Source organism: Eurypyga helias, unplaced genomic scaffold (genome assembly GCF_000690775.1).
Source record: "Eurypyga helias isolate BGI_N326 unplaced genomic scaffold, ASM69077v1 scaffold9459, whole genome shotgun sequence".
In the NCBI taxonomy this organism is placed as follows: Eukaryota; Metazoa; Chordata; class Aves; order Eurypygiformes; family Eurypygidae; genus Eurypyga; species Eurypyga helias.
In genome coordinates, this window is record NW_010271359.1 from 97658 (window position 1) to 123875 (window position 26218).

General features: G+C 43.9%; 1 protein-coding gene across 1 annotated transcript in view; it reads right to left on the reverse strand.

Moving 5' to 3' along the window:
* Positions 1–839: 839 nt before the first annotated feature.
* Positions 840–26218, reverse strand: part of LOC104514956 (vascular endothelial growth factor receptor kdr-like) — a 78105-nt gene continuing 52726 nt past the window's right edge. Inside the window, exons 18-28 of the mRNA XM_010158777.1 lie at positions 24215–24303; positions 22953–23118; positions 22321–22418; positions 21235–21357; positions 21014–21125; positions 15904–16003; positions 15381–15486; positions 13528–13652; positions 13190–13268; positions 9907–10001; positions 840–1050 (exon numbers count right to left, since the gene is read on the reverse strand). Of these exons, the coding sequence (XP_010157079.1) occupies positions 840–1050; positions 9907–10001; positions 13190–13268; positions 13528–13652; positions 15381–15486; positions 15904–16003; positions 21014–21125; positions 21235–21357; positions 22321–22418; positions 22953–23118; positions 24215–24303 (1304 nt within the window). The remainder of the gene's footprint in view (positions 1051–9906; positions 10002–13189; positions 13269–13527; positions 13653–15380; positions 15487–15903; positions 16004–21013; positions 21126–21234; positions 21358–22320; positions 22419–22952; positions 23119–24214; positions 24304–26218) is intronic.

Here is a 26218-nt window from a genome sequence, read left to right on the forward strand (position 1 = left end):
AAGGTTCTTATTCAAGGCACTGCAGTCATTGCAGATGCACCTCCATCAAGGCTCCCTATTGCACGTCTGCTAACTATACTGCCCTTTGAACACAGAGAAACCACAGGGAACCAGATTTAACCACCTCGTATGCCCTGATGGCCCAAAAGACCAGCTGCCTCTTGGTACAGAAGTACTGTCTGTTTTCCCTGTGCCATTGCCTTTCCAGGAGTGCATCCTACAGGCAGTGGAAATTACTACATCACAAATTGTAACCAAAATATTTTGGATTTCAGATTATCTCAGAAATATTTACGGAAGGAGAGATCCCAAGTTAAGAATGATGCTTCCATTTTGGATTTTCTCCAAAAGCAAAACATTAGTGTGGGTGGCTGTTCTTTCCAACTGATCCCTTACAGCATCATACTAAACAATCCCTGCAGGATGTGTGCAGGACCAGTAGTGTGATCTTGTTTTCACAACTAGCTTGACATGACTCTTGGTGACTTTTAAGGAGTAAAATGTGAATAGAGGAACTTGTGAATCTGCAAATGCCCATGACCAGTCCTAGCGAGGGGAGGAAGGAGTGGAAGCAGCTCTGGGTTTCAGCTCCTACTTACAATTCCGATAGACAGAATTGTAATTTGCTGCATATGTTGCAATAGGCCTTCAAAGATAGCAAAGAAGATGCTCAATATGTTTCTATTCACATCAGAGATGTGCCAGCAGAAACATCTGAACCGTTGTCCTGTCAGATTTCCCTCCTGTTTTTACCCAGCCTCTTTATCCAGGCATGGAGGCATGTAAGGATCTAGCAGGGGTAAGAGAGCTGCAAGACGCCCTGTGCCAGCTTCAGCTGCTTACACTGGAGGGGCTGAGTAGTGAATGACGGAGTTGTAATCTGGAGGTGGGCTGTGGCATTCCAGGTTTGGATCCATAGGAAGGAGAACAGAGTCTTCCAGTGTGAAGTCCATGGTGTCCTCTTCGACCTGTACTGCCGGCTGGTATTTGACAGCCTCGCGCTCGTGATCAGCTAATATGGACTCTTTGCTCTTGCTGACTGCTCTCCGCCTGTTGAGAACAAACAGCACAATCTATTGACCCCGTCTCCATGTGTAATTAGTGGTAAAACTATTAAATTAAAAAATATATAAAGCATTTTAATTTACCTTTGCAGCATCCTGTAAGCCAGTGACGTTTTACAGATTGGAAGGGAATGGAATTAGGTATTTCACATAACTTGGTGTTTTAAAAGTAGATTCAGAAGCGAATCGAGGAGTCCTGTTGCCCTGTCTTTTTAGCTTACCACATTTCAGTGCACTCTATATATCTTGGTTATGAATGCACCTGTCCTCTACATACAGTAATATTCTCTCTCATTGTTCTGACACAGGTCAGTAAAAATTTGACTTTTCTGAAAGCAGAGCTGAAGGCTATGACTTTTCTTTAAGTATAATAAAGGATGAAATAATGAATAATCTATGACAGACTCTAATTTAAAATGATACTGAAAGCAAGAGTGTGTGTTGAACACACTACTGCAGTGTAGGGCAAAATCTCCCTTCTGTTCTCTAGCCCTTTAAAATTACTGAGCAGCACACTAGCGAGGGGCAGCGCTTTTCAACATGACAACTGCTGGCCTGTACCTGATGCTGTGAAAGAGAGCCAACTTTCATTTTCTGCTGTCTTCCCTTATTAGCCGTGACGGAGGCGGTGGGAGAGAAGCAACTTACGTCACATGGAGCAACCTCGATGTTAAAAGTAGGAGAACCCTGGAGAGGATTTGTATCACAAGGTGACCTTGAGGAACAGCAAGTGTTGCGGAGGAAAAAAAGGTACTTTCTGTCTACACTACCTCAAAAATAATGTTTTGTTAAGCCTGGTTTCTTCCATCCGAGGAATTAATTGGAGGAGGTCTGGATAACTTAGGGTTGGTTCTCAAAAAGATCCCAGTGTGAGAATGGCTTTTGAACTTCTCTGCTGTGCTTAGGGACCTTTTAACACGCATCCCTTGGGAATAAGTCTCTCAGACTGATTATGGCATTGCGCATGTCTCAGTTCGGAATGGATTATGCATGTGCCTGGGAGAAGTAAAAATCGGGCCGTGCTCAAGCACTTTGTGTGTCTATTTCATGTGTACTAAAGGAGCATAAAGCCACATTCTAATGACCCTAAACCAAATGTGAATAGTCAACAGTTCATCAAATATTTGTATAATTCATGACACTGATTTTATTTGTGCTGCTGCAGTGCTTCCAGTCCCCAACAGTTGATCAGGGATTCATTGTGGTGCTTAGGGACAAAGCAAGGTTCCTGCTCCAGGAAACAAAACAATAACTAAGAGACAGATACAGTAATTGGAGGAAGAGTAACAAAAATCAGGAATAGAAGCATCAGATCCACAACACCAACTGTGGGCTGTCATGTTTTTGTGATGGTACAGCAGGGAGCGCCGCTGCAGGCTGAAGAGCAGATTGATGCTTGGCATGACAGAGTTGTACTATAGAGTAGGCCCGTCTCCTTTCAGCTATGAAAGGGTAAATATGTCCTGCTAGGTTATGCGACTATGACTTTAGAAGTGGTGGTAGCTTGCCTCTGAATCTGGAACCTGACAAAACTCCAGTTTTCCCCCAGAGCTGCAGATACACTCAGTCTGGCTGATAGAACAAGTGTCAGTATCTTCACTTACAACTTTTGCTAATTCTGGAGAGGTCATGAGCGTGCATGGATAACGCAGCGCATCAGCTAGAGCAGAACGCTGGTTTATGATCTGTGCATAACCACACTGAACAGCCTGCAGGGTCCATCTGTAAATTATATACCCCTTGGGGGAGTATATGGAGTAGGTGAGACTCTGCATATCACAGTCTGTGAAGCCACTCATTCTAAGCCAGGAGCTGGTATATTCGGCCAAATTCATACGTAAAAAACAGCTGCAACTCTAATCAGCTGCAGTGGGAGGTTGGCTGCTTTGTCGTTGGCCTGATTTTAGTGTCCTGTGGTGGCTTTCCACAGCGTGTTTGCACCTCCAGCTTTGTCTCCAGGAAGTGAACCCAGGAGCCCTGAGCTGTAAGACCCAGCCCACCATGCCTTGCACAGCTAGAATAAACGTGGGCTCTGTGCCTGCTAAAACTCAAAGGCAGAGATTACAGATGAAAGCCAACGTTACTGCGCTCTTAGAGCTAACAAGGCATTGAAACCAAACCGGTTGAGTGGTAAAGCAGAAATTCTGAAATAAATAGTAACCCTGAGAACTTCAACAAAAATGTAGCACGCCCTGCTTTCACAATCTCAGTTTTTTCTCTTTGTCCGGAGAAAAACGTGAGTGGAAACTTCTGTATAGTGCACATTTGGCAGCTGTCCCCTTCTATACGTACACGCTTGCTCTGTAGAGAAGTTCTTCCCTGGCATGAGCAAGGGGAGCACAACTTTGCTTCTCTATTTATTTATGATTTTTTCTTTCTGTTGCTCAGTTCTATTGACTCGTGTCAGGCAATTCCATGGGTGCCAGGTATTAAAGTTGTCAGTGGAGACAGAGAGAAGTTTGAAAGTATCTGTTTAACTTGGCCCCCAGCCTGCATATCTCAGAGTGCTGGAGAAAAAGAAATGGTAGGGTTTAGTCTGGCCACACAACGGGAAATTTTCAGACCTATGTAGACTCCCAGCAAGTGTTCTTGTTAGGTTTCTGCCCCCATAGGTCAGGAGACTGGATATCTGGGAGTGACTCTGCCTATCGCTGAAATCAGGCTGGTGTTTGAAGAAGGACTCAAATGCTGACATCAAATATTTGCTCCAAAGACAGAAAGCTGATGAGTTAGGGCAAAAGCAAGTTTTGTCGTTAGCTGTCTTATGGCAGACCAAAATGTAATTAGCTTTCAGAACTATTCCTTTCATCTAAATGCATTCCCCAAATTAAAGCTATCCAAGGGTCTTTGCATTTTTCCCTTCAATGCTCTATATTACTGACACTTCAGCCTGCTCTGTTCCTGGTGGCAGCGGAGAAACGTACATATGCTTGGACCGTATATTGAAAAACGAGACTGCAGCCTCCCTTTTCTGTCTGTCCTTGAAATCTCATTTGCTACATAAAGCTGCCACACTGCATCAGGTAATCAGTCCATCTGTATCTTGCCTCTGCTGTGGTCAGTACTTGATGCCTCAGAGGAAAGCAAAAACCCCTCTATGCTCCCTTTATGCCAGTTGTACTCCCCTGTATAAGTCAGAGAAATTCTCCCTGAGCCCCACTGATAAAACACTTTCTGACTGAAGGCATTAGATTTGATTAATCACACAATTATGAAGCTACAGAAGTTAATAATGGTTATGTAATTAAATAATTTCATTAAAACCTAGCCATTACTTGGTTCAGTGCTTCTCCTGGGTTGGCACTGCCAATACCCAAAAGGTATTTCCTCACTGATTTTGCCTCTGCCTGACTTGGGCGTGCTGCAGCTGCGATAAAAGAGATGTTCAGTTTTGATAAATCTGCGCACAACTGTGAGCGCCTCAGCCCAGTCCCATGTGCCTACTGGGATTCTCACCACCGCGCAGTACTGAGGATTAGGCGTGTGAATACCGTGACATTCAACAGAAACACGTTTGCTCACTGACCCACGCTGGTCATGTTTTACACAGTGACCAGCCCGAAAACTTGTCTGTCCTTGCAAAGCTGTGTGCCGTTTGAGGCAGGATAAGGGGAAGGATGGGAGTCTGAGCACTGCCGTTTCCTGACCTCAGACAGGTTTTGTACCTAACGGACCCGTGTCGTAACGTGCCTGTTTCTGTGGGGTGCTGGGTGGGGAAACGTTTCGCAGGACGTGGTGAGCCGGCTTCAGCCTTCGGTCGTAGGCAGAGCTGAGAGTACAGTTAGCCGAGGCACAGCACTGGCCTCCTCTTTTTCAGGAAGACACCTACAAGCTAGGGAGGTTTTTGGGGGGAAGTACAGAAGTGAGAAAGCACTGGAGGAAACAATGCTAGAAGATTAGAAGAATGCAAGTATTTACTGTGTTATGTCAGATTTCGGGGTACAGGTGAAGCTGAAACGTCTAGGATTTCAGCTAGATGAACGAAAAGATAGCCTGAATAGTAAGTAATTTTTCACAATCTTTTTTAAGTTTCCTGGAGAGGTGTCAAAGTTGTTTAGAAGGGAATCTTCTAAATCTTCTACAGAGGAAAATCCTGTAATAGCTAGGAAGCCTAAGTGACCTGATGAGGCTTTTTCATCCTGCTGTACAAACCAGATATTTGGGCTAGAGGTAGAAAAATACTGAAATTGTCAAAGAGCTGGGAAATCATTACTGACCTGTTTATTTTACGTGAGAGGGAGCCAGTTTCTATCAGCCTAAATCTCAGGGTCAATGACTTGAAGAGGAGCATGGAGAAAAGAGGTGACGGTAAGAAAATCACCCTGTCAGCGAGGGACGGCATTACCAAGTGTAGCACTCACTCCCAGCGCTGTGGGCAGCTCTTAGTGCTTTGCAATAAGATGCCCAAGTATCTTGCCCTCAGTAGGAAAAACTAATGGACTATTGTGCCGTGTAGAAATTCCGGCCTTGTGCAGAAGCTATGTTTAGGAAAAGATGAGAAACTGGGCTGAACATTGGCAAGAGGAGCAGTTTGTCTCGTGACCATATCTCATAATAACATGTAAGAGCTTCAGGGCTTTATAACAGCTTTCATAGGTGTTTAATGAGGCACAGAGTGATTAATTTCGTTTAATTTTTCTGCAATGAAAGAAATAAAAGGGTTATTTTTTCTTCTAATTGTTATGACTGATTCACAGTTTGCTTTAATACGCTTTAGATGGGATGCTGTGTGCTATGAAAACAGTCCTGGCTTCCCCTCTGGCAGTATCAGTGTGTCTGTAGTCTACCCAGAACTCAAGGGGATCAAGAATGTATTGTTTTGAAGCACTTCTGAATGTGAAGTACAGCTAGAATATCGTTTTAAGAGGCCAAAGTAACTGACGAAGTACGCGTTGCCTTGCACGTGTGGCGAAGCTGGTCAGCTGTCCCTGACACTAGCTCCAGCACTGCACATGCAGTGAGGTGAAAAGCGCTGCAGCCAACACCGGGCTGGGGGCCACAGCCCGTCACAATTCTTTTAGTCCTTGCCACTGTACGCACATAGCATAATCCTAGAAAAAAGGTGGCTTACATAACTCCTGAGTAGCTACTCACTCCAAGTTACTTGTATTTTGGAGAGCTCAAGTCAGGTCATAGTGCAGGGTGCCGCACGACACAGCAGTAGTACATCTGCTATCTCAGTGTGCTCATCAGAGAAGAAAAATCTTCTGGAGCGAAGCTCTGCTATGGAGCACATGTATTTCCATATCTCATTTTTCTGAGATGGTGCAAAAGGATTCTAACCCGATCAGCTGGGCGGCACTTTTGTTGAGCGCCTTGCATTTGGACCCGATGCTTGCTGCTGCTGAGCAAAATCAGTCTGTTGCAATATTATTGACTTGCCGTAGGCCCAGCTTGGCTTTGGCAAAGGCAGAGCCCGCAGTGATGGGATCTGGCTGGAGCATCCAGGGCCCAGAGCGTATCAGCTGAGCCTCAGTCAGCGGGTGTCGTGTGACTTGGCCAGAACCAGAGAAGTAATTTCAGAGCAACTGAGGATAATTGGGCTGGGGGGGTGGAAGAGAAAGGGATGGAGGGAGGACAACTGAGCAGATACCAAACCTATTAGAATTTTAAACAATAACTTGATTATAGAGTCTCTGGGAGAATTTTAAAGCAGTGCTTGGCAGTAGCCTGTTAATATTATGAGATGAAAGCTGACACCAGAGTCATCCCATCATTAAATCCCCTCTACGCTGGATGTGCTTCCTTGAATGCTAACTCCAGTGTCATTGTCCCGGTCAACGTTCCTGCCTCTCACTACAGCTGCTGTTGTGACTTTGTACTTGGGCCGTGTGACATGCTTTGAGCTGAGAAATGGTCAGTGCAGTCTAACAGTGGTCCCAGGCTCGAGTATCAGATTCATCTCCAATGAACTCTTAACACTGACACTCCATGGTGTCTAGTGTTGCCAAATTTTGAACTTGACAGAGAAATGAATGCAAGGTAAATAAACAGCAAGATTTCAGCAAAAATAATAAATGCAGCCACCCTGGCTTAGAAAACATGCTAAGCCTTTGAAGAGTTTTGTTTTAGAAAAGAAAGACTATTTGAAAAGGATCCAGGGTAAATGTTTTTGATAGAGAGAGATACACAATTAACAAGGGTGACTTTATCTCCCCTATTAAACCAGCACTCTATTTTATATGCTTTTGGAGCTTGTTTTTCAAGTTAGGTGCACAGGAGCGGCAAGGGGCATCACGTCCTCAAATGGGAGGGCATCAGGATGCTCTGCGACTATGTAAAAAATGTCATTTGTGCCAACAATAGTCTGCAAGGATAACAAAAAAAGAAGCTGATAAAATTGCTTTCTCAGCTGGGCCTCAAACACTCAGTGAAAGATGCAGCCAGGAAAAAACCACACCTCTCCATTCAGTGGTAGCTAGGGTCCTGGGAATAAGGAGACAACAAACACGGCTTGCTGCAGGGTTTGCTTTTATAGCAGACCTCAGCTAAGACGGTCTGCCGCAGTCTGGCGGGCACAGAAAGCGTCAGGTATCTCAGGGTGAATGGAATCCCTATGGAAGTGTTGGCTGTAGGTGGGGAGAGCCCCAGATGGTGTGGGTCAGGCAGAGATTCGCTGAACCCAGCAGAGCCGTGTTACTTCACATTCACTCCCAGTGGGCCTGATAGCAGGTCAGGAGGTTTTCCTGGAAATCTCAAAAGAACAGGCTGTTAGGAATTTTTGTGTTTCTACATCTGGATGGATGTTGATTTTTCTGATTTTTCTGCAGAAAGCCTGGAAGGGGGAGGGAGAGAGAGCACCTTCCTCTGCCAGCTATTTATCCAAACGGGGGAAATACAGCAGAGAAACAGCAATCAGACATGATTGATAGAAATCTTTAGAAGGACAAATCCTATCAGGGAGACTCTGTGTTTGTATGTGTTGGACTTGTGTCAACATGACATCATGCAAAAAAGAGAGGCAAATCAGCCCAGGTAAAGCATCACAGTAATGCAGTCCCTGACATTTGAGCTCCTTTTTTCAGAGCTGGTGCCATTTGGTCTCCATAGCAATGCACTGTGCTGTGCCGAAATCCGCTCAGCATGTGCAGAGGATAAAACCATGGCACCGTACCTGGATCTCTGCTAATCCCCCAATAGGTACAGCACTGGGACTGCACTACAGAGGAAATACTGCTGAGCAACATCATTCCTGAAATCACACTCCTGTCCTGTGGAATCTGGAGCATTTGCATGATCCCTGTTAGTGCTGCAAGGGTCTCTAGCCTTCCTTGTGTAACCTCCTTTTCCTCTTTCTCCTTCTCTCCTGCCTTCAAACATCTAGGAATGTATGGGTTTAAGGCCTGAAAAGACAAGGCAAGCTCTTTCCATCTTGCTTTTCTCCCTGAGGGAGGGAGGTAGCCCCTCTGAAATACTGTTAGATTCTGACTGCGCACTCTATGTGAACTCTTCCACACGATGCAGAGATGGCACTAGTTTTTCCTCATCTATGATTTCTCTTTAATGTAGAAAAATGGTGACAAGTTGTAGAAAAAGCAATTGCTCTCGTGGGAAAGATCATTGAGTTTAAAACAGAGGAAACTACTAGAAATCTCATCAATCGATTTCAGAGAAAACTCTAGGAAATTCAGTAAAAGTCTGCTGAGCTTAATTAACTGAACAGACATGACATTCCTTGCCACAGAATGGTTTCTTTGCTAATATTTTGGGTAGCTATTCTTTTGAATTCTACAAGTTGACATTTGGATCAGTAAAATGGGTTACTATTGTTACACTTGTCTAGGAAGGTGGAGAAGACCTATTTCACTTCCAGGTCAACTCTCTGCCTGTGCCCGATAGTTCCAGAAACATAAAGACCTGTGAGCCAACTGTTAGCTAAAAGTGAAATACCTGCTTTTATGCCTCCGTGGTTGTCTGTACTATGAATGGATAAACATACAGCAACCACTGGCCCAGCCTGTGTTGGTAAACCAAATAGAACAATGTAATTCATGGCATCATGAGGGCGGCAGGACTAAGGGGTTTCTCTGTAGGACTCTCTTCAGAGCTGTGGCAAAGCAAATGACTGTCCTGGCTGGTGTGCTTGTACTGCAGTGCGTGTTCTGTTCTTCACAACACATCCCTTCTTAACTTTTCTCCTGACCCATCAATTGCAGAGGTGCCAGTCCTTCCGTATGTCTCAAGTTAAACACCTTTGTTAGACACTGGTACAATTATGGATGTCATTTTCTGGATTAATAAATCAAGTTCTTCAAACTTTGTTCCATCACTAAAGCAGAACACTGGAGAGGCAGTCAAGAAGCAGCTGAAGTAGATACGTATATTCTCAGCTCTTTCACACCTGTCACTTGCCATGTGCAGAATATTCTGCCCCAGGAGATCAGATGATGGAAGCGCCAGCTTCCCTAGAAAGCACTCTCTCTGGCTTTGGAATGTGATGCAGAATCACAAGGCAGCCTGGCATTTTGGAAGCAGAATTAAATTGACTGATGAGACATTATGTGCTCAAAGCTGATGAGGTGACTTTTCATTTTCATCATGCAAATCGACATCTTTCATGTTAATTAACCTTTCTGTAACTCAGATGCAACAGTGCAGCATTCCTTTCAGATACCTGCAGCTCTCTTATGTTCAACTTCTTCCTGGAAGCCAAGTTTACATTATAACTTTCTTGATGTTAAAATACATTAACCATGGTCTTTCAGTTACAGTTGCTTCTCCTTCTAGCTTGTTTAGATAGTCCAATAGCTTTCCTTTTGGAATTACAAACAAGACTACAAATTTCAGATACATTTTTCTGAACAGGACACTGTCTTCAAAAGAAACATCCAAGAGTACTTACGCTAGAGCCATGATCCCGTATGGCCAAGAACGGATTTCCAGCCTCTTCGGGCTTTTTATCTCATCTGACGTCAGCACCATCCCACTGTCCGACTCCTGTGTAGCAAAAGGAAGACATCAGCAGAGTGCCAAACCATCAGGACAGCCGGGAGCACTTCTGAATTAAAAATGGCTTGTCCTGGGAAGAGTGTGGAGAAGAGTCAGACTAATCCGCTGTTAAAGTCACTGGAGAAGGAACGCCAAGGAGCTAGTTAGACTGCCAAATTCCAGCTATTTTGTGATGGTATTGCTTTTAGGCAAGTTGATAGAACTTCACCTTATAAAACTGTCTCCCGCTACAAAGCAGGCAAAGCAAGGGCAGGAGAATGCAACTTCTCCTTCACTGTGGCCTGCAGAGGCTGGGGGTCCCTGTCTATGCACTCATCAGGAAGAGACTACCAGCACGGGGAGCATCTGTAGGTGCTATAGCGTAGTGTCATATACTGAGAGTGTGTGCTGGAACTAATGCGGGAGCTACCCGGCATTCCATGTGCTCACAAGATTCCAACCAACCCCATGGAAGGCACATGCATCAAAACTCTCAATCGTGTGCTGTTTGGTAAGGTACTTAAACACATGGATATGTCCAGTTGGTGGATGAAATTAAGCCCATTCATGAGAATATTCCCTTATCAGGGCCTATGTTATCAGTTTTTAGCCAGCTGTTCCTGATAAAGCTGCTACTTAGCCTGAGAACATTTGCCTTGGTTTTATGATGATAAAGTTTTTGAGCTGTATTTTGAAAGAGCACCCTTAAAATGATCATATCAAAAAATAATTTGGCATTTTCAAACTTGAAATTGATATTAAGCATGACACATGGATACCATCTAGGTAGGATAGCTGAGATATGAATAGACAGAAATTCATAAAGGATATATTCAATAATACTGTCTAGATTCCTCAGAGAAAATGTACCCCAAATACCTACTAGAAATACGCTCCTTGAAACAACAAAGCTTTAAGGAAGTGGAAGTTCAGTATCATTTTGGCAAATCTAAGTGCTTTGCAAAGTTACATGCCCAAAAGGCTCATTGTACTTCAGTTATGGGTTTTGTAATGAGCTGCTCAACGAAACTCTCTGGATTATTTTAAAGTTGAGGTTGCGATTCCACTGCTTTTAAAGTTGAGTTTCGAGGTTGCGGTTAAGATCAGGCTGTTACTGTGCTAAGTGCTACCCCATTTCACAGACATGCACAGCCCATGTTTTAAGTAGTTTAAAAAATATTAAGTGTTCTGAGGGGTTCCTTTGCATCTGAAATAGTTGTGATGCAGGAAAGGTCCATGCCTGTCTGTCCGTCAAAACCAAGAAAGCATGAGACTTCAATGTAGGAAGGGAAAATCTAGTTGGTATTATTTTACCATTCAAGCTGGTTGAAACAGAAAAAAAGAATCCCAGCAAACAGCAAATAAAAAGCAGATTTGGTTTTACATAAATGCTTTGGTAATATATTGGTTGTTAATAAGATCAGTCTGGAAACTGTTTTTCAAAGGACAGAGTAAAGTCCTAAATTAATTAAGTCTGTCAAAAACTCAGATTTTCTCTCTGGTTTTTTACCCTATTTTCCTTTAAAATCTCTGGACTAGAAACAATTTATCTGAGTGCTGCTTTGCATTTTGCTTACAGGAAAATTGTTAAAAGAATATCAACAGAGACTACAGATAAGTAGCACAACTTCAGGAAGGTGTGGTAGAGCACTTCTGGAGTTCCTGGGTGACTGTTAGAAATAATGACCTAATCAGCATCAATGTCTTGATATTTAAGATAATTTTAGGAACCCGAGTGCACTTACTTTGTCCAAAAGTAGATGACGCCATAATTATGCTTTAAAAGATCCTCATTGCAATATCACTTTTTTTTTCCTGATCTGTTAATGTATTACCACTCTTTTTTGAAACTTCTCTCCCTTCATGTAAGGACTTACTTTAAAATGCAATGAACAGGGAGCATTTAGGAAAGTAATGCTCATGCTGGCAGCAGTAATCTCTTACTTACACTGGCTCTATCTAGTAAATGTCTTTGTGTGATTCAGAGGGACAGATTTTTATCCTGCAAAAGGAAAGATGCAGGAGCCAGAGAAAATTCTGAGCTTTCTAATCCCCGAGATGCACCGATAAAGGCACAGAAATTACATCTGGCGAAATAATAGGGAATAATGGGCATCAGTTCGTGCTAACAAGGGAACAGATGAGAAATGCGCTGTATTTGTTGAGGACGTGAAATATGTCCAGGACAAGTTGTATCTAGGGACTTGACCCTTCCCCAGGGAGTTGGTCTGAGGAATGGCTGTCTGTCCACAAGGGAGCTTAGCTGGATCATGGGGGATGGTTCCCTGAGTCACAGAGAAGACAGACTGCCTTCTTCCTATAAAACTGTACCCATCTTTCTTTTCTTTCGCTGCTCCTAGCCCTCTGATGCTTGCCCCCTTCCTCTGCTAGAAGGTTTCCTGAGGGCTTCATGCTTCCTCCCTAGACTTCGATCTGCTTCAGAATGCATGCCATGCAACGACCCCCTTTTGTGGCACACTGTCACTAAGGCAAGTGGTGTGGACTGCAAACGGCACTGCAGCCAGAGCATACCTCGCCACAGAGGAAATTCATGAGCTGGTGGCTTTTGGTGTTGGGTTTTTCTAAATAAGGAAGAAAAAATAGAAAACCCCTGCACACTTCACCCTTGGAACCTTTAATTTCAGAAGAAGCCAACAAACAGAACCATCATTCTGTAACAAAAAAGCTTTTGATTTCCACTGGAGTGAAAATGAACCCTTTCAACACTCTCCCACACTGCAGTGCCATTAAACTAGCAATAAATACGGGCACGTAGGGTGAGGAAAACCCAGGGTTAAAGCCCTTTGTGTGAATCAACTTGAATCTATCCAGAACTGAACACCCTCACCACCACCAAGTTATTGGCTGTCTCAGCCAGCCAGAGTGTGTTCTGGACACATTTCCTTCAAAAGGCTCCATTTCAACGAGCTCCATTTTTCTTGGAAATAACATATTGAAATATGTAATATAGAGCCCCACAGTCTGATCAAAGTCAGGATGATCATCCACGAGCTTCTCTTTCGATTCTTTGTTAAGGTAAATGCAGGTCCCTCTTTGTGTGAGATGCTAGGGCCAAATCTGCTTGATTTAAAGCTTTTTCTTACCAAGCAGATTTCAAAAGCTCTAATAACTGTTTCTGGTGCCGGTGAGAAGTGATCTGCCAGCCCGGTGGAGAAGGGTGCAATCACCTCACTTACCTCATGCTTCACTTTCTCCTTTTCCACTGGCACCTCATCAAATGTCTTCACACTCAGTGGTCGCTTCTTGCTGTTGTTACTGCAAGCAGGAAAGGTGAGGGGTCAGCATAAAACCCAAGCAGATGCTGCACCAGTTGGTAGCTCAATTAACATCCCTGACACAGCTCAGTTTCCTGGACCAGTCTTCTGTTTTCATCTCTTGTAACTAATAAACAGTGCCCTGACAAATTTGCCTGTCCAACTCCTTTCAAACAGCCATCCTGGGAGAGGACAACAAACAGTGCCCAGCTATACCAAACCTTTCTTTCCCTCCTGCCCCTTATATGTGTTTTTCTTACCCAGTTTCCACTGCACTCCAGCGGTTAACACAGTTATTCAGGTTTTCTTCCACAGGGCAAGTTTTGGCGTTAGATTCTCCATCAGGACACAGGGTGATGTTCAGTGGAATATAGTCTTTACCATCCTATATAATTAATAACATAAAAGAACACAAAGCTGGTAAAGTTCATTTTGTACTGCATCTCAGATGTAAAAGGTTATTGCATTCTACAGAGCCTTACGCTGAGAAGGGACTAGGTTTTATTTTAACTTTATGATGTTTCTTCAAAGGGACTACAGTGTTCTTCACAACATGTGGAAGTTAGAATGCAGAGCTTTACCCAGCACTTACTGTGTAGGAGGCTTTGTATGGGGAAGGTGGTACACTCTGGGAGGCCTACAACTCCGAAGGGCTGAAGATGGTCTCTAATGTTCCCCTACTCATCTGCAGTTAGCGTGTTTTCTCTTCCGGGCAGCTCAGCCCAAGCTAGTGCTTCACCGGTTCTTATAGCAGCTACAAGACCGCTGAACGCCGCTCACATCCGGTGCAGTGATGCAGTACTGCGCGTGTCCGTGTGTGCGCAGCCAGGTTAAAAGCAGCTGGCTTTGCTGACTGCACAGCCACATCTCTGGTGAGCTGCAGCAATTCCGGTCGGGTCATGACTACATTCCAGAGGAGTGGCTGTTCCACTCAGCGAAAGTGAACAGAGTTTCACCGCTCTGCACTTCAGGAGAGCAGTCCTCTGTATTGTCGTTGCATTCACCTCTCTGGGAATTCCAGACAACCAGTCTCAGGGACACCTAAATCCAAGTCTAAGCCAGGTGTCTGGGAGAAGGGAGGGAGCAGCATGAAGTCACAAACCCCCTGTGGCCAGTATGACTTCAGCAGATTTTGGAATTGATAATATTGCCTGTGTACAGACTTTTTGCTTATGTTCAACCTAAGGAGTTGTAGCTTAGCGAGAGCCAGTTCTGAAAGCAGTAGCCTTAAAGGGTTTTATTTCTTGTCCTTACAAGACATAGATGCTGAGCGTTTAACAGAATTCCGTACACATCCTAATAAGCTCTGCATTGGCATTACACCCCTGCAGTAATCTTCAGAAATGACTCTTCCTTTAAGTCCTAAATCTATCTGGCCAAACTTCCCTTGGCTTGACTCTCTCTTTTTTTTTTTTTTTTTTAATTTTGAGAAGCAGTTAAGTGCCTATTCCCTCATCATGATTTTTATGTCTCTTTAATTTACTTTGGTTATAGGATAAAACTCCCACGCTCTTCAGATTGCGAGCTGGGCCCTCCTCAACTCAGCTTCACTAAATGTGTTTACAAACAGGAAGGAGCTGGAGGAGAGTGTTCGATTTCTTCTTAAATTAAGTTGACAGTTATGTAACTGGTCTGGTTGTTTTTACTGAAGAAGAAAACAACTGATTTAACCATTATGAAATTAATAATTACGTAATTGACTTTCTGAGCTTTAAACTGCATCATTTTAAAGCTCCTAAGAGCACTGATGAACATAAGCTCAGAAAATGAGGGAGAAAGTTCAGACCAACTACTGGCAGTTTACTATGTTGGAATCTAATTAAAATTGTTTGTGAGATAAAGCACTATTGTTCCTCTAAGGGACAACTGAGCCTTTTTTTAATTAATGTAAGTTTCTGCTTATTATGGATGAATAAACATCTAGTTTTGAAATATAATCCCCTTTGAATAGTTAACATTTTCTTTACTCATCCCAGCAGCCATTTTCCTTGTGACCTCTGCTATGAAGTCAAATCCAATATTGCTGCTCAATGCAGTCTTTGCTGGTGCACACGTGCACACACACCCATGCACATCCACATCTGCACATACACATTTGTTTGTATCGCTGTACCTGCTGTACGTTGGCCTGAAGAAGATCTCCCAAGCGCTCCACAAGCTCGGTGAAAGTCGGCCTCTCTGTGGGTACTCCATGCCAACAATCCAGCATCGTCTGGTAGCTAGATAAATCACAGGTATTAAGAAAGGAAAAGGATAGGAGCTTTGCTTCCAAACCACTTGTTACTGCTGCTGCTTGTTTTGGTCCTTGTTTGGATATTTTTGGATTAAGAGAGGTTCAGATCTCCATGTGCTGAAATTCTATTCTAGTTTCCATGTGAGGTGAACTGAGATTCATGAACTACAACTGACATGGGGAGGCCTGTTAATCTTCTTGGCAAAGGTCAAGCTGGCTTGGTCTCTCTTCAGCATTCGCCTGTGATATCAGGACACCCAGGGTATGCACAGATACAACAAAATACATAGTACACAGCTGCTTTCCAGTGAGGTCTCCTTCCCCCTCCACACCTAAGTACGGTCTGTTTTGCAATGCTTAAATGATGCGCACCAGCTCTCAATACAAAACCAGGAGCTCTTACACTTCTGGAGTGGAGTACTCTGGGGATCTCATCCGGGTTCCTTCTTTGAGTCGTCGGCAAAAGTCCTCATCTATCTGCACTCCAGGATATGGTGAGGCACCTGTTGGGAGAAATAAGGAGGCGGTTGCAGAATGGCACAATCCCCGTTCCCCAGTCCAGTGAATTAAACGCATCCCAGTGATACCTGCTAAGCATTCGCGGTTAGCCCGAGTCTGACCGTAACAGGCACTAGAGCAAAGAAGGGGTTGCAGTCACTTACTGTCAACATGTTTTGTGTGCAAACCCATTACAGACTCACTGTCTCTAGAGATTTCAATCCTGCTTTCTCCTCTGCATTCGTGATACAGCCAGAACCACTCCAAAGTAAAATATGGCAGAACAGAAAGAAATTTTAATAGTTTGAGACTTTACATGACCTCTTGGTCCATGGCAGAACAGTTCCAGCTCATTCAATTGGTTACATACTGTTTTCCAAACTGTCGGTCTGCCAAGACCCTGCACTAAGTGAACACAGATGAAGTAAGTCAGTCCTGCCCATCATTCGCTGCCTTGGAATCTCTGGCCTCACTGGCCTCTGTGAGCAAGTGCCGAGAAAGCTTTAGGCATCTGGCTCCTGCAGAAGGCTGTGAGTACCTTGCAGTTCAACCTACGGTGTAGAATTGTAGTCCTTCCCTCCTGCTTCACCAATTTAGTATTGTACATGCATTACGCAGTCCTACAGGTAAAATTTCCTTGAAAAATTACTTTCCAAATTTTTAGCCTTGTTTTGTTTTTTGAGAGTTCAATGCTGCTTATTTTCAGGGCCACTCAGTTATTAGTGCAAAACCTGGGAGGACAGTTCATGGCAACTGTGATTGCTTTTGAGAGGCAGATTTCTGTAAAGGGACCAGTAGAATTATATTAACTTGCAGAAAAGTTGGCCTAGCAGTCATCCAGCTGAAGGCGCGCGATGTACTTCACTTCCATGTGTAAATGGTTATCGTCAGAGGAATGACCAGTATACATCTGTGTATGCACTGAATGTGCTCTTCAACTAACGAGCAAGCGGGGGCTTTTCAGAAGTTGTGATCTTCGTTGTATGACATCTGCACTTTATGATGCACCATAAATCAGGGGAACCAGTGTATAATTTGTGACAGTGCTCTGGCATCTGAGTAATCCAGACCTCATAGGTAAAATGCAGGAGATATCTGCACTGAAGTTGGAAAGGTTACAGAACCTATTGTGAATGGACCTAAAAGATCTGTAAGCTTTCCTCCCTTCCTTCTCAGCGAAGGCTTCACATGCAGCACAACCCTTGTCTTTCACATTCTGGCATCCTAGAGGCTGGATGGTAAATGTGGAAGAAAATTTAATCAAGTCTTAACGTAGGGGATTGAATGGAATCTGGATCAGTATCCAGCCCTCGAGGAATCTGTGTATGATTTACTGTCTCTAACATTCCTGCCTATTTCCTGCATTTTTTTCCCCATTTGGAAACACCATCATGTGCTGTGCACTTGGGGGCACAACAAGCACGGCAGAAATCTTTTGGATGAAAGCAATAAAGAGGGTGCCAAAGTGTGGCTGTTCTCAGGGTTATTCTACTCTGAGAATCTGACTGCTCAATCTGCAGAACTATGCACGGGGGAGCAAAGATCCTGGCAACTTCCTAAGGGGTCATCTCAACACAACGAATCGGCTCCGATGACATTCAAAGCTCAGGGACGCTTAGCCATAGCACATCTGATTTCCCTTGATGTGCAAGTATCAGATCACAGTATTAAGAGTGATTCCTGGAGTTATGTAGATAGGAAGTAGTCAGGAGCGTCATTTCTGCTTTATATCTTGATTTCCTCTTGGCCTGTCATTATGACCATAATAAGCTGCTGATGTGATGCTCATCTCACATGGCATCACCCATTCACCAAAGATCTCAAAACGCTTCTATCTACTCACAAGATGTCTCTAAACAAACAGATGGATAGAAACTATAGTGTCACCTTCCCGCAGCTACCCTGTGACAACAGGGTGAGGACAGGAACAGGGCCCAGGAGCACTGAGCTGCGGGCTGTGTACACCTCCTGAACTCTCACTAGCTTGTCTTTTCATCTGTACAGGTTCCTCAGTATCACTGGCCAAATCTGGCTCATGAGCACCGCAGAGGTTATTGGTAAGAATTAGTCTTGCAAATGCACTGACTGGGACTGAGATCTTGAGGCCAACATGGTAGAACTGAATGAGGAGGGATGGAGAGTTCCACTTCATCTCACAGTCTGAGTTATCTTTTGATGGTTACATTGTTGATCATAGGAACTGCAATGTGTCGGTGAGAGCAAGGATAGGGAAGGCAAAGCAAGATAATTCTTAATTGCAAGACCTTTTGGTAGTTTATATTTTGACAGTGCTGGCTGCTGGAGGCAGCTCAGATCTCAAAAGCAAGGAACTCTTCCTTTCCCATCTCTGCTCACCACTGTACTTCATCTGGACTATGTGATAAGCCTAGTAACTTGGATTTGGGATGCTGAGACAGCGTGGGAGAAATGTAGGTTGGAACATACGGTGTAAAGTCTACACATGACATTTTCCTTATGGGAAATCTCTTCCAAAACACTCGAAGATGTGGCGTGCATCGGATACAGTAGCACTCCTTTGATCTTTCGTAGGATAATAAGATGCTGATGTTACACTACCAGGCACTGCTTGTTTACATAATTACCTTTGATTGCGTTCTGAACAGTGCACATTTACATTCCAGGCGACACTGACATGCTGTAATGCGCCACGTAAGTGATTTCAAGATGTATTAAACATTGCTGGCATTACCTGACAGGAGGTGTGCCGACCCATTTAAATAATGCAAAGCTCGATGCAAATTCAGCCCCCAGTGAAAGTTAACCATCTCTGCAGTCCTGATTTCCCTGTGGATCACCAAAAGGGATCCAGTCTGCTAGCCTTTCTAGAGGAAGCCCATCGTGCTTCATTCAACTTCTCACCCTGAAAGGACCCTGGTCCAAACTACACTGTGCATTTACTAATCAGTATTTTTTCTGTTTTTAGAGTGCGCTAAGTCTGTGGGACCCAGTAAAAAGCAGCAGTTTTAAATGGGAGCCAAACATACCCTGTAGCAACGACAAATAACTTCCATGCCCTGGCTCTCAATGATCTGTAAAACTTTTATATAAGAGAGTTCAATCAGTGACACAAATCCTTAATTAAATATTTATCGTGTGAGCTGCAGATGTGAGCAGTGCCAAACCACAGACATGCCTGGATGATCCGTATGAAAAACCCTCTTAGAGAAAATGACTGCTTTTGAATCTGTGCCACGGATTGAAGAAAGCAGTTTGAGATCTACGTCATCATGAGGGCAGGGGCTGCTCTATGGATGGCAGCCCTTGGAGTAATTTAGTAGATTCCTCTGAATTCCAAAGAGGACAGCCTATTGTTCTAAGGAAGCACCTTCATTAAGGAAAGAGCCTATCTAAAATTAAAAGAAACCAGATAAATTATTGTTAAAAATAGTTAAAAATAGAGATGAATTTCTGTGTCTATATTTTAATTTTTATTAGTCTTCAGTAGTAAAGGCCAAAAGGCCTGAAGCTGACATCTGTTAAACTCTATGGGGACCTTTAGGAATGGTGTAAACAGTTTTCCTCTGCAGTGGTCCCTGCCAGTCATCAGTATTGGGTTCCTGTGGTCCCTTGGAGATGCCCAGGGGAGAGGCTGTTCCCTCTGAGGGTGTCTCTGCATCCTAATGCTGATGTACCTTCTTGAATGATCTATCAGACTGTGGCATTGCCAGTGCTTCCGGAGCTTTGTCTTTCTGTGGTGTTTAATGCACGTGCAGCCGTGATGCTGTTACAGTGATGCTGTTACAGAGCCACGGGACTGTTGCGCTGAGGTAAGAAAACTAAATAAATAGGACTGAAGGCCGTCCACTTGTTCTGACCACTTGAGTGGGAACTTTCTGTTGTGCATGTGCTTACAAACTAGAGAAAAGTCCAAATCAAAGCCTTGGACTGAAATCAGGTTGTGATCTTTGCAGCCATCCCTAAATAAAGATTAGGACAGAAAGATCTCCAGACTCTGCATACAGACCTGGACTTGGCATCTGGCGCCTGTTCATTCATTTCAACTGATCCATGAACCAAAGATAGTAGGAGATTACGGAGTTTGCTTTAAAATTCAGCAGCTTAGGCTGACAATGCTTCTTGTTTTCTTTTGTCTGCAAATGCTGATTAAAAAGCCAGAGCTGACTTTCCTAAATTCCCTCAGTAAAACAACACTTGCCACTCTGCAAGGAGAATTTGAGAGCAGCAAATTCCAACTGTCTATAAGACTGCTTGTCTAAATTTCAGGGCTTTAACTGCTGGACAGTAACCAGATCGCAGTGAGGCTGCGATTTCTAACAGCACCGTAAGATGAAATCTATAGTATAACAGAACACCATTACTGTTCTTTCAAAAATGTTGTGGTTTGCAAACGATATGGCCAGAAGCGTTCACATTCACCTGTTTGCTGCCAAAATGACTGAGGCAGAGTCTAGCGCTGGTTCTCGTATCAACCTGGTGGCAGCTGCTGCCAACACGTTTTTCTTCCATAGAAAATCTTACTTAGATTCTGTGGGGAAGATAATCAAGCTGGGATAAAATGTCGTGTGGGCAAACTCCCTTGTGTTCCATGGGCTGCCACTAGCAGCGTCAGACCGCCGTGTCAACAGCGGTGTAATCCTCTGCAGCTCTGAGCTGTGTGGTTTCCTGAAGCAGACTGCTTAGGGGAAAATACGGTTTCACAGGGAAACTTCTTCTCAAAGAACTATTCACTCCTGAGCAGCAGAAGTGTGCATGATCTTTGTGCTCCGTTGGTTTCAGTTATTACAAATGTTAAGTCCAGGGTTCTCGATTTTGTTTTGTTCCTCCCTCCTCAATATTCACTTTTTTCATGTACTTTGCCAGGTGCAGTTCTCACTGACCTCAGTCCAGTGACTTTAATTTACACCTGATCTGCACTGTGCACTTGTACTCACTGCAACAGAAACATGGCACCAACATTACCACCTTTTGGTAAAAACTTTTCGTAGCAATAGAGCTATAAATCAGAGGAAAAAAGGAGTTTAAATCATCCTTACCTAGAGAAAATATTTCCCATAGCAGCACTCCGAAAGACCATACGTCACTCTGCGTTGTGTAAATCTTGTCGAAAATAGCTTCTGGGGCCATCCACTTGAGAGGAAGTCTTGCCTAAGGATGCAAAAGACAAAAATTGTTGCCAAAATTGTCGTTACTAATCTGCCCAAAGCCCCAGGGGAGTAAAAATTGGAGATTAGCATTGCAAGTTTCTCCCACTTACATCTCCTTTCCGTACATAGTCAGGGTCCTTATAAATGTCCCTGGCTAGTCCAAAGTCACAGATCTTAACCACGTTGTTCTCCGAAAGAAGGATGTTCCTTGCTGCCAAATCCCGATGAATGCACTGCGAAGGAATGAGAAGCAGGATCAGAGGGTCCGCCTGGACGACGAGCACTGCGAGAGCTGAAAGCATGAGCCCTCCTTTGGAAATGGAGAGACAAGCGGACTTATGTTGCGAGCAGGTTAGAGAAGGAACATGTGTGGGAATCGCCCGCAAATACACTGTCATAGGCAAGAGAGGGAAGAACACAGGGAACAAGTCAAGCACTGCAGTTCATTTTCTGACTTTTCTACGTGAAATAACTTTCACAGTTAGGATGAGACAAAGGGAGTTCCATCTTCCAGTTAATTGTTCTGCGGGAAGTTTGGGAGAGGGCAAAAGGCAGCTGCAGCTACAAACGCAGCTCCATGAGCGTGTGTGCAACTGGGGCAGCTGCCCATGATTTCTGTGTGTGCTGCTGGGAGCTCTGTGGTAAGGGAAAGCTTTCATTTCCTTCAGGCTTTGGCATGCGTATTACATTCAATTTACTTGAAAAGCAGCCATTCCACAGGCTACAAACATACTTCTTTTGTATCCAGAAGAGGTGCTAACTTTGCTGATAGTCTCCAACACTGCTGACAAGCTAAATAAATAGCTGGATACTCCCTCTTCATTTTTTAGTGGTGCTTTTGTTGACCATACTAGAAGGATCTTTGTCTACAAGAAGCCTTTTCTGCATTTATTTATTATTCCATGCATGCTATTCTGCATGGAACCGTCTCAGTTCCATGAATCGTCTTAGAATCTCTAGTCACTCTTCTATCTGAACTCGTGTTACAGTTGCCAGCCCTTGTTGCCCAGACCTTCATGGCTATTCCTTCACAACTCCTTCAGTGCTCCTTATTGCTTAACCACCAGAGCCAGTGTGATGTCCAACACTTTACTATAAGAGCAAAGAGCAGATTACTCAGTGTATTTGGATTTCTTCATATCAAGTACTCATGATCCAGTGAAAGAAGTTCAGCCCTGACATTTTAATGAGCTCACTTTTCGGGAGGCGAGAAACTCCATGCCTTTTGCCACTTGGAAGCTGTAGCAAATCAGATCCTCCAAAGTCAGGGGCCGCTTGTACAGATCCTCAGCATCTAGGAGAGATCACAGACATGGCAAAACACTAGAGCAACAGCGCCAAACCTTTTTGGCCCTGGTGCCACTTGCATGCTGATGGCCCCAGCCCTGCATCTGACTAGTGTTACGTAGGATTACAACTCCAGTTTAGGAACTGTTGACCTAGAGGCAGAAGCTCAGATGATTAAAAAAGTTTCATCCAATGTTAATCATGTCATTTAGCTGTGGGGGAAATAATATCTGGGGATTAAAGTGAGGGAAACTAGTGAGCGAGTGATGAGACTGAGGACAGACCGGCCCCACACATCTTCTGGTAAGATATTGCTAGCGCTCCTCTTGCACAACAGGAGCAGTGTTATCTGTACGCATTCTTGCAGATCTCTTCTGGTGAGAAAGCTGGAGTGGGACACAGGCGAGAGAAAGAATTTGCAATTTCAGGAACAAGTCAGGCTGTGTAAGGGCTTGTAAAGTGTGTGACAGTGTGTGTGGCACCAGCCAAGTAACCGAAATCTCTACAATAAGAGATCTGGGATTAGGTCAGTGTCTTTTACCTTCTTCATCGTCTTCTGAATCGCTATAACTCTTATCTTCAATAAATCCTGAGCTGGCAGAGCTTCCTGTGCTGGCTACGCTCTCAAGGCGCCTCTTGATCAGTTCAGTCAAATCGCTGTTGGACTCATCCAGACTTTTCTCCGCATGGTCAGAGTTTTCCTGGGACTAGAAACAGTATAAAACTGATTTTTAGTTTTGGGTGATGCACTGTCTGGGGATTCAAAATATGTAGGAAAAAGGCATAGGGAGAAAGTGTCCTCAGAAGATGAGCTCAAAACTTGTTTGAACATGACGTTCCCTGAATAGCCGAACTAATGAAGCCTGGTTTCCTATTTATTGATACAGAACCTCCCATTTTCCTGGTAGCAATATTCCGCCATAAATGTCAGCGGGAAGCTGCCGGGTGAGACTGACAGATGAGCAGAGAGATACTGCAATTCTCTACCTCTTGCTTTCTTAGGCAATCATGCTAAATCACAGTTCAAGGAATGTGCATGATGTGCTCTGAAGTACATCTGCCTCGCCCTGTCCTGGGGAGCGAGACCTAGCCAGTCCCTGCAATTCATGAAACTAGTGGTAAGAAAAGAGATTTTGAGTGACTGCACCTGGAAAATCTTCTCTTACACAGAGTACCTTGTCCACTTCTACTTTTGTGCCTGTACACAATAGCTGTAACATCCACAACAACAATAATAATAGAATCATGGGGAAAATAAGCTTGGGGAAGCTCCACTTTCTGGCAGGGCTTAGGTCAGAGAGTCCTTTCGATGCTGTATTTTCACAATAAGGAGCTAATCCCATCCTCTCCCCATCACTGATTTCTGGCCCCCTGTGTGTTCCCCCATATAGCCCAGTTTGTGCTAGCACAGTGTTTGTGTGGATGCAGGCAACTGGGATTGTATTTTGGGAGGGTTCACCTTCACCTGGTTCAGTTAATACCAGTTTTTCACTACCACTTTGTTGCTCCTCTTGTGCTGGGTAGTATCTTGCCAAGTAGTTCCCTCTCTCTCTGAAGTGCTCTAGAGTGGGTGTTTGCAACTAATTCTTTAGTAGGTGCTAGAAAGAACAGGATGGGAGCAAGATCCTAGAGGGAAAAAAGTTCCCTTTCCTTGCTTGTACAAATTGAAGCGTGGTGAGAAAACAAAGTGCCTGTAGAAATACCAAACTGTCTCAGTGCCAACGCAGACAAACATCCAACTCGTGGCCAGTGGCTGTTAATTCTCTGCCTGGTGACTACGAGAAGCCTGTGGTTTTTTTTTACCTTGTATGCAATGAAATCTCCTCGTTTTCCTCTTAGGTAGTTGGACAGGTTTCCGTATTTGCAATATTCTACTATGACCATTAAAGGACCTAAAAAGACAGGGAAAGTCAAATGAGTTTTGAAACACTGCAAAGCACTTAATACTAACTTATCCTCCCAAATCCTCTTCAAAATGTGTAAATCCTGTCATTCCTATTATACAGATGAGAAAGTTAGGAAACAGAGAAGTGACACTCCAGAAGCAGACAATCAGTAGTGGATATGGAGAGAAGGGAATACAGTACTGAGTCATAGTTTTCCCCATTAGATGGTAACAGTTGGTATTTATTACTTATTTATAAACAAAGGAAAATTCTGAATAATAAATAAGAATATACAATCCCATATGCTGTTAAGGTTGGTTGACTCTATACATAGATCCATAGCATCGAGCAGTCTTCATTTGTCTCTGCTGCCTTCACAATTGTTTGTTTTGGGTGGACCTGATGCCAAAAGAGGCAAAAAATGATGCAGGATCATAGACAGATCTAAATCTAAAGTTGCAAAAACATTTAGTCTGAAGTCCTAGAAAGTCCTAACAATTTCTTCCTTTCTTATTTCTGTGCAAACTGCCGTAGAGTTGTGCAATTGCTGCTTTTATACAATTATGCATACTTTTAGGATCTGCTTGAAAATGCTTTTATGTTTCAGCATGAGCTATTAGGAAAGTTAAAAGTTACATTCTCTACCTTTAGCATCATCACCGCTTTTTGTAATCAACAAATGTGAGATAAGGTGAAATAGTGGGACTAGAATACATGCAAATTTCCACTATTATCAATCCTAAGGAACCAGACTTCCATGTCCAGAGATATTTTTCTGTCTGGAAGGTCTGTAGCTTAGATTTAGGTGTTTGAACTCCAAGGGAAAAGTGCTGAGAGCTGCACTTGGCATCCTGGGAGGAGGCAGCTCCAAGCAGCACTCCTACCCGGCTGTAGCAGAATGCGCATGCAGACCTCTGCTGCAGTCTGTCCCCTTGGTCCAGTCCGATGTGAGTGAAGAGGCTGACAGGGAGGGTGGAGGGGTCGAGGAGGGAAGAGTGAACCATGGAGATTCTGGTTGCTGCATCCTGTCCGAGACTGGGTGACGGGTACCATCTGGAAGCAGCTTGTCCCATTCAAAGGGAGATGCTGAATTCTACCCATAATAACCAATAGCTTGCCCATAATACCACTGCATATTTCTGCCAGGCTCCCTGTTTGTGCAAGCACTACTAGATTGAGCACACACCTTTGGGCTGTTGAGCCCTTCCAGTTCCTGTTGACTACGGCTGTACCATGCTCAGCACCTGAGCACACTGTACCAGTGATTGCAAACCCACAGCTGCCCAAAATCAGAGCTGCCAGGGGTTCTGCTGCTGACCACACAACACTGCCCACTTGGGCTTCAAGGCAGCAGTGCTGGGACCTGGCAGGGCACAAGAGATCTCTGGGGGACACTGTTCTGAAGAATCTAAAGTCAGTGACCCTCATGTATGCCCTGAGGAAATGCAGATTCCAGTACAGCTTTAAAGCTCCAGTCAATGATTTATTCATGTTTTTGAAATGCTTCCTAGACGTGGCCTCTCCATATTTTATTTGCTCATTGTAAAGCACATACTATGCGTTTGTTCTAACTGCTTAACATTAGACACTCAGCCAAGGTGTTAGCATTTGTTATATTGTTAAAATAATATATGTGCATACTTGATATCAGTCTTCATCAGGAATACCGTTATAAGATTACATAAAGGCTAACAAGGAAGGAGAAAGCACTGTATTCTGCAGTGGCATTTTAATAGTAACTCTTATCCTAGTGTCTGTCTTGAGAGCTCAAGGCTATTTTTCTTTAGTCTGCAGTTATGTTGCTCAAAGGTAAACAAACCGGTTCCTGCCTAGAGGCTCCTCACTGCCCTGCAAGGCCGTGCTGCAGCACTCTGCTCCACAGCATCAGTGGCTTCCTAGGCAGCTAGCAGGGAAGAGTGGG